Below are 9,138 nucleotides of genomic sequence, written 5' to 3'. Positions count from 1 at the left end.
TTGTGTACGTGTTTTGCTTTAGTTTAGTTAGGGCTAAACTTTACCGTATTTATACTATCAATGAATAAACTATTCTGTTATTCTATAACCTAACGTTAGACCTTTTTGTAAAGTTTCATAAGCTTTTCATACGTTATTGTACAAAATGTCGACTAAAGTATATTTAAATCCGCCTTTTGTTTACATTCGTTGAAATGAAGAGCGCGTGCATGCATGCATATTTAGATAATAAGGTGCGCGCGCATTTTCAGGATAGACAAAAACCGAGTATTATTATAACAGATATATTGAGATACTCGCTAAAACCATCTCCCAGATACACTCATAACAATAACACACGACTCTGACTTAGATGTAGCGTTCCTATTAAAATTTTTACAACTAACGAAAAGGCTCCGACTTAGTGGTATACAAATATTAAGAATTTTATAAAGTTAAATCAAGCGAGTCATTTTTATCTAAATTTACTGTGGAACTTTTCAACAGTTACTATGATAGCGCCCTCTGACAGCACTAATATAGTTGAAAGTTAAATTATTTCAGTGTCTCCAAATCCCTACTTCTGAAGGTAAGTACGAAATCCTGAAAGTATTCGGGTAACGAACTTTAAACGCACTATTGGCCAAAATGAATTGTTTGTTTGTAATTAAGCACAAAGCTACACAATGGGCTATCTGTGCTCTGCCCAACACGGGTATCGAAACCCGGATTCTAGTGCTGTAAGTCCGCAGACATAACGCTGTGCCACTGGGGGACGCCAAAATGTAAAAACGAGGAGGAAAACAATAATTTGCATACCAGCATAACTGAAATTTTACATTCTGTCCAACATCCCTGGTGTCTCAGCAGTAAGGTCGAGAGCTAATCTTATTATAATGGAGCTTGCGATGTAAACGTCCAAAACTCGAATCTCGGAAACTACGTCACCGATCATCACCAATCATAACTGGGTAATATTTTTATAAGTAGGCAGTATTTTTTTTAAAGCTGGGCAATAAATCAAACAATTGAAATTTCCACAAAAATGACATGTTTCAGCTTTAACCAATAAAAATTAACTAAAAAAAAAAAAGGAGTAAGTTTCGAAATTATTTGTTTTTCTTTATTGAAAATTTCATGAGTGTTGCAACAGAAAAGCAAGGCACTTTCGTTGATAATACAAAGAAATACTTCAATAAAATCTACTCTGTGATGTAATATTAGCTCATTTTTAAACTAAAATTTCAATTAAATCCCTTTTCTCATGGGTGGTAAACATTATTGAATGTCAAGTATGAGTACATTGTTGTAAAACTTTCAGACAATTCCAGAAAAGGTTGCAAGGCCCAATAGCAGTTATATCTGTCCGGAGGGCGGGTATTTCTGCTAGTAACGATAACAATCGGGGTTCGTCCTCTGAAGGGCGCACAACCCAAATAGCCCTTTGTGTATCTTTACGCTTAATGACGAAACAAAATTTTTTATCCTAAACAGAAACCAAAACATTAAAATGATTATTAGATTAAAATTTGAAATTATTGATACAGTCAAGCCTAAACTGTACGAAAGTGGTTCCAGAGAACGGTTAAAACACTAGAGCAAATAGATTATTAAGCAGTAGCTTAACTAAAAAAAAATAATAAAAAGAGGGGGATACGAAAGGTCTTAAAACTAGTGGATTGATAGGTTATTACATGTTGTCACATGCCCAGAGAAATACTCTAGAAACTATTTTAGGTGGACTAGGGAGAATCTCTGTATCTCTAAAGTTTAATAATGTGGAATTTTTGTTGTTCTAAAATTTCTTCTTCTTCTTATTTTTTTTTATCTCTGACACCCCTCTTTCTTTCTTTCTTTCAGGGAGACGAAGTCGCTAAAAGAAGGAGAAAGCGTGACAGAGAGCATTTGAGAGTTTGATTTTTTTCTTACACCTAGTTTTACTTAAAAGAAACTGCTACTAAACATTATAGAATTTGGCAAAAGTTTAAAAGAGTAACTAAAGTAGTATTGTTATCAATATGGTAAAAAAGGTAACGGCTTACTTGCAACCAAGGGCACAAAATATTCATCTCTTCAGTTTTCTTGTCAAACGCCAACACAAGTTTACCACGTGAGCTTGGTAAAGAAATAATTATAAAGTCACATTTACACACACGTGGGTAATAGAAACATACAGTTTCACATAGCTTTTGTATGTATTGTAACGAGGAAGTACGCTGTTCTGAAAAAAAAAAAAAAATCACCACTGTATTGAGGATTGCGTATAAAGACCCGCTTCGTTATCGTTTGTGAGAAAACTTTTAAACATCCAGTTAGTCTGTGTTTTTTTTTTTTACAACTTTTTGGGCTTTATTACTCAATCATTATTACTGTTTTTATATTTTCGTAATGTTCTGTCAACGATATCGGGGGGGGGGGGGGGCTCTATGTTTTTTCTGTTTTATTTTAGTTCGACTGTAGATTAGTTTGTAAATAAAATGTTTAATTCTACATTTTTGTTATAATTTATTACTAATCATAAAATTTAAATTAAAGAATTGTTTTATATTTTTAAACAAATATAAGATAACCTTACATAAAATTAAGTGTTTTTTTTTAATTGCTCACCAGTCTATAAATTTAACCCAAACATAATAAATTGCTATTGGTCTAATTATAATACACATAAATTGATAAGAAAAGGCCACATTAAATTACAAACATACAATTTAATAGAGAAAAGTATTTCATAGATATCAATAAAGTTAATTAAAAATTATTTTTGAAATTGAAAAATCACATTTTAAGGCATTTTTATAGGTTGGGGTGGGAGCCTCAAACCTTTTTATTCACATCAGGGGAGCTCCAGACTAAAAGAGTTTGGGACCCGCTGAGGTAGATAATCGAGAAGACTGTGTGCTGACCGTACATGATGAAAAAGTTTTTAAATTCTCTTTGGAACAGATATTTTAGAGTTTTTTAAGATTTTGTTCTTGAACTTTTTTTATTATTCCTATAACGTATGTAAGAAGGATATATTTTCAACCGTTGCATAATACGTTATAGAAAAGCTGTAATTTGGTTATAGTTTATCATGTATTATGTTAAAAGTAGTCCCAGTGGAATAAAAACTACATATTTTACTTGTATTTATTGGTGTGAATTATATATTTTTTCTATTTATCATCAACTATTTAATGCGAGTCAAGAGCACGTAAAAGAAATAGCACATCAGAAATATTTACTTCTCAATTGACAATAAATATATTGTTGCGTCAGCGAGGTCACGTGACTAGTATCACGCCACTCGTTCTCTCGAACCTTCGTGAATTGTCGGGAGATTACTAGATATAGTGTTAGTCTTGTATATATATAAGACGGTCACAACGTGACGGGATAATGTGTAGGTAATGAGTAATTGAACTGCAGTCAGCGAGTGTGTAATTGAGTATTGTCGAGCACGAGCACGTGAGACGAGAATTATAGTGTTGTTATAGAGCGACTGTTGAAATTAAGTGTATCGTAAAGTTGTATTCGGAAAGAATAAACCATTTTTATTTAAGAAAGGACTTGTGTCGCTAAAGTTTCGTCGGAACGAATTTACGGAAAATCAACTAACGAACGGAGACGTAACAATATATTAAATAAGGAATGTTGATTATAATTCCGAACTTACTACGTGTATCTACACAAAATGTGGCAAGACTTTGGTAAAATGTACAATCTGTTGAACAATTAAAAAAAAAATCATATGTATTGCAAAAGTATTTGTGCTCAGGATATGTGTGCGATTTGACAACGTCAGTCTGATCCAGTTTCTGAAAAGTTGAAGTGCTAAGCTGAGGAATCACTAGGTATTTAAAAGATTCGGGTCCATAGGCGATGGGATTTTTGGCGTTTCATTATGATATCGATCATGGTTTTCTATTCTGATTTTCCAAGACACCAACTAGAGATTCGGGGCACTGTCAAGTAGAATGTCCCGTTTGCCAGTGCCCAACGTCGTCTCTGGTGAAGAATAGACATACTTTTGTCCATCGTACAGTTTGCATATCTCCAGTTTTTCTCCCAATATATATATTGTACCTGGTATTTACCCACCTCTACCACGAACAGTCATTAAATCGGCAATGTAGGGTAAAACGAATTATTGATATTTCTGACATTAAATATATAATACCATATTGAATGTCACTCTATAAAAGGTCGTGGCATGCGCACTATGACTCCCAACCGTACATATAGGGTTAATGTTAGCAGTATAATTAATTTATTGACACGTAAATGTTCCTGATATCGATCATGAAGATTAAGGTTACATGTTTGGTGCAGCTCTGTCAAAGCATTCATTTGCATACTGAGTAACGCGAGGTACAGATCTGATACAGTTATATGAAGCTTATACAGGAAAGACGGCCCAACTGTCAATGTTGACGTGTGATGTTAGCTTCAATACAGCTCACACTGTGGAAAATAACATAATCAGACCGGTTAATATGGCCATAAAGATTAGGAGCACGCAATAAATCGTGTTATGTGATTATTAATCATAGTTTTGACCTAATCATTCATGGAAATATTTGTAAATATAACAAGCATGTGATATATACAATAGCTGGTAGGATCTGGGCAGTTCGGATATTCGAATATACATGAACTTATACTTTTAGGTTTTCTTCTAACGTCACATTCACACCAAAATTGTTCACATCAGAAATAACTATCAGAATAGTATATAAAGTATTACACAATTAGGTACATTCACACCAAAATTGTTCACATCGGAAATAACTATCAGAATAGTATATAAAGTATTACGCAATTAGGTACATTCACACCAAAATTGTTCACATCAGAAATAACTATCAGTATAGTATATAAGGTACTACATAATTAGATACATTCACACCAAAATTGTTCACATCGGAAATAACTATCAGAATAGTATATAAAGTATTACGCAATTAGGTACATTCACACCAAAAATTGCTCACATCAGAAATAACTACAGAATAGTATATAAGGTACTACATAATTAGATACATTCACACCAAAATTGTTCACATCGGAAATAACTATCAGAATAGTATATAAAGTATTACACAATGAGATACATTCACACCAAAATTGTTCACATCATAAATAACCATCAGAATAGTATATAAAGTATTACACAATGAGATACATTCACACCAAAATAGTTCACATCAGAAATAACTATCAGAATAGTACATAAGGTATTACACAATGAGATACATTCATACCAAAATTGTTCACATCATAAATAACCATCAGAATAGTATATAAAGTATTACACAATGAGATACATTCACACCAAAATTGTTCACATCAGAATAGTATATATCTGCCTTGTTACTTATTAGAAAGTTGAATTTCTAACATAACTTAACTAAAAGTGTTCAATATGTTGAAATGGATGGTATTGCTCCTTTAGAATAATTATTGGTCAAAGATACAGAATAAACTTCACAGTATGAAAAATTGGGTTAAGACAGGTATCTTAATTTTGAAGGCGGTTTTCACCAATTAAGATGAAAGTCATAAACAAGCAGAAGGTGTTAAAACAAACTAAAGATTAGGCAAAATATTTTTCAGATATCGAAAACATTTATTTCTTGTGGTTGGAGCCGTTTAAATATCAAGTTGGATAAAAACGGACCCCTAACATGCGAGTCAAATGGAGGCCATTTTGTTCTAACAAATTCAATGTTAAATAATTGCTCCATTTGTCAGCTGCATATAAACCACACAAATTACCATTTAAGTGCTCAAGAAAGAGATTGTGAAGGTCATAACGCCAAAGAACATGACTATTAAAGATTAATAAATATTTAATTGGTATTAATTTAGTGTAAGATTGTTGTGAATTACCCTCAGCCATTCAACTAAAGATAACTGCGCCTTATAAAAGCCCTCCAGTGGCACAGCGGTATGTCTGCGGACTTACAACGCTAGAATCCGGGTTTCGATACCCGTGGTGGCCAGAGCACAGATAGCCCATTGTGTAGCTTTGTGCTTAATTACAAACAAACAAGCCTTATAAAAACGTCAGATGTTTCTTTTACGTCATATTCGGCTGTCTATAGTTCCTCATTTTTTGAAATCAACAAAGTGAAATTATATGAATTGTCTACTTTGTAACCATAAAAATTCAAAGTGCTTCTCTCAGACTAAAGTTATTCAAAAACAAAAACAAAAATGGCCGTGTTACAGAAGGGGACTGCATTACCTCACTCTCCCCTATAGGAAAAAAAAAAGTTTGTTTTATTGTTAAGCGAAAAGCCGCACGTACTATGCCAACCGTGGGTATCGAAACCTGATTTTTAGAGTTATAAGCCCTGAGACTTACCTTTGAGTTACCGACGACGAAGGAAAATGTCTGATTTAATTTCTAGACCCCCCCACGCTAAATATTTTGAAGTATGTTGTCAACAAAAATTGTGGTAGCGTTTTTGCGTTTTTTTTTCTGTGAGCGGTTGAATCAGAAAAGCCACAAAAACACAACGGACTCTCATTATGCCACGTACGAGTAAGCCGTTTACTGAAGGGGACCGTCTTATCTTACTTTCTTCTATTACTATAAAGTACTTAGAACTTATCCCTAGAACTTATTGGTGGAGTCCATATGAACCGACCAACCTTTTAAAAACACTTTTCTCAACTACTTAAACAGCAATTTGTTGATAGGCCTATGACCTTGTTGGTTACAGGCTATCTAAGATCATATGAGTCATACAAAAAAAAAAAGAGACAAAATACCATTAGTAGTGCAATTAACGAAGTTAATCACTCTTTGTTCCCTCATGTATTCTTATATAAAAAATGGGTGATTTCATGCAGTTTTGCTGGTCAGTTCTTTATACCATAACTTAACATTACTCAAGATAATATACTTTGTGCACCTCATCAGTAACGAAAACTACAAAAGCAATCTTCTAATTTTAGGGTTAAAAACCTATTATAACACAAGGAAGTTGTTGTTACTGTTTGTTGTAAAGCACAAAGCTACACAATGGACTATCTGTGCTCTGCCCACAGTGCGTATCGAAACTAGATTCTTAGTGTTGTATGCCCACTGACTTACCGCCTATCCACAGGAGGACACAAGGGAGTCATCATTCGATTACGAAAAAGTGAAAAAATTGAGTTTGAGTATCTGTATATAATAACCCCAGAGCCAGGGCAATCCCAGTTTAAAGTTTAGAAAGTTTGGAAAGTTTAGAGACATACAACGCTAAAACTGTATCAGGGGAGTTTTATATTATGTAAGTGGCCAACTTTAATTTTTAAAACATTACAGTTTAATATTTTAAAGCAAAAAAATAATAATACAGAACCAGTATCCACAACTACATCAGAAATTATAATAACTTGAAGAGGTCTAATAATCTATATGAAAAGAAATGTTTAGATTGAAGAACACTGTATTTCATTGGAAAGGAACACTGCTTTTAAAGTGTATCCAAATATGTTATTAAACATATTAAAAACTAACTTTTTAGTGTGTGTTTTATAACATTTATAAAATACTTTAAATTTGACTATACTTTAAACACTATCCAAACAGCCAATTCAATTATAAATTAAACTTGATACCCAACAGTGATAATACCTCTAAGATTTGGAACGTGAAATACTTTCCACTTCCAGGCTAGAAATTTGATATTCTTATGTTATTACATATATCAAATTACTAAATTGTTAAATGTTTTACAAATGTACACGAGTGGCGTAACATTCAATATTTCGTATCAATTTTATACAGGTAAAAATTAAAGATTTACCATCCATTTTTAAGAAATATTTTAAATAAATGAAGAAAAATAAAACAATGATAATAACACTATCCTCTCGATAAAAGAAAAGATCAAGCAAACACATTTTTAGACGATAACTTAAATCTGGTATTAGCTCGCGTCTTCATGTATGATATTTTTTGTTTTTCGTACTAACTTTGAAAATCAAGAGTAAATAATTGAAAACTTGTAACAGTTTTTTTCCAGAATTCGTTAGAAACACTATAAAATCGTATACTTTGTTTGTTAACAGATGGCGCAATATATATATATTTGTATTGGTTTCCTAGCCTTCCCTAATTCAACAGTGATAGACTAGAAAGAAGACAGTTAGTCAATATCACACACAGACAACTCTTAGACTACTCTTTTATTAACGAATAGGGGGATTGACTGTCATAATAATAACGCTCTCACGGTTGAAAGGGCGAGCAGGTTCAGTGCCTGTATTTTTTAAAGGAACATCAGATATTTGTAAGAAAACTAACTTCAGGGGGTAATGATAACATCGTTTACCCTAGAATTATGATTTTTAGCTCATGTAAAATATAAAAGAAACAAATCGACTTTTAAGTATCCCTACTACCTCCGCAGTACCTCATTTAATATTCTACAAAAGGTTTGGGTGCAATATACCAAGCCGTTTTTGTTATAGACTGGCAAATAATAATAATTACAAATGGGCTGTTTTGAGAGGATTTTCTTTTCCTTTAAATATAATATGCGTGCTTTTTTTTTGTGCATTTTTATATGTGTGCAGCCTTAGTAGTCAATATTAAAGGTTTTAAAGTGTTGTTTGAACTGAATCTTTACTGTTTAAGATACTTTTTGTCAGAACGTTCTATCAGAGTTTTTGCAATTCCTTGCGATCCCTACTATGAAAATTATAATATGTTCTACACACCAGTCGAGTTTGAAAAGATTAAAATTTATAATATATTTAATCGAATAATAAATCTCAGTTAATTTAAAGTGTTACAAGGAGAATTTATTATATTTTTTCAAGAGTTTCTGGTTATCTTATATCAATAAATTATTGTAAAAAAAGAAAAGGCAAGTACTTTTACCATTTCGCTGTTTTTTGTACCGAAAGAAATCGGAATTATTTTCCAAGTTGTTTCAATAAAAACAAAGAAATATGATTTCCTTCCCATCTCATACGAAGTAGAGTGTCTACGTTTGTGGTTTTCGCTGTCCATGTAAATTTAAATAATTTTAATTTTCAATTCAATGTGTATTAATAAACTACGTTTGTTTGCTGAACATAATAAAATGAAGAGGGCGAAATAGCTTGTACAGAATAAGCCAATAAGAACGCTACTTCATCACCTGATCATAGCGTCTCGCGTGATCAGCTGACGGA

The 9,138-nt window shown here is 32.5% G+C and overlaps 1 protein-coding gene across 2 annotated transcripts in view; it reads left to right on the top strand.

The window, feature by feature from the left end:
• LOC111088295 overlaps positions 1-2,363 on the top strand; it is a 15,446-nt gene extending 13,083 nt beyond the window's left edge. For both annotated transcript variants that reach the window (XM_022397988.1, XM_022397989.1), the window contains exon 3: positions 1,840-2,363. In XM_022397988.1, the coding sequence (XP_022253696.1) occupies positions 1,840-1,888 (49 nt within the window). In that variant the 3' untranslated portion in view covers positions 1,889-2,363. The remainder of the gene's footprint in view (positions 1-1,839) is intronic.
• The last annotated feature ends 6,775 nt before the right edge of the window (positions 2,364-9,138 follow it).

The sequence above is a fragment of the Limulus polyphemus genome, unplaced genomic scaffold, assembly GCF_000517525.1.
Source record: "Limulus polyphemus unplaced genomic scaffold, Limulus_polyphemus-2.1.2 Scaffold3499, whole genome shotgun sequence".
Classification (NCBI taxonomy): Eukaryota; Metazoa; Arthropoda; class Merostomata; order Xiphosura; family Limulidae; genus Limulus; species Limulus polyphemus.
The sequence above is the reverse complement of the archived record's forward strand: the minus strand, read 5'-3'. Positions and strand labels throughout refer to the sequence as shown.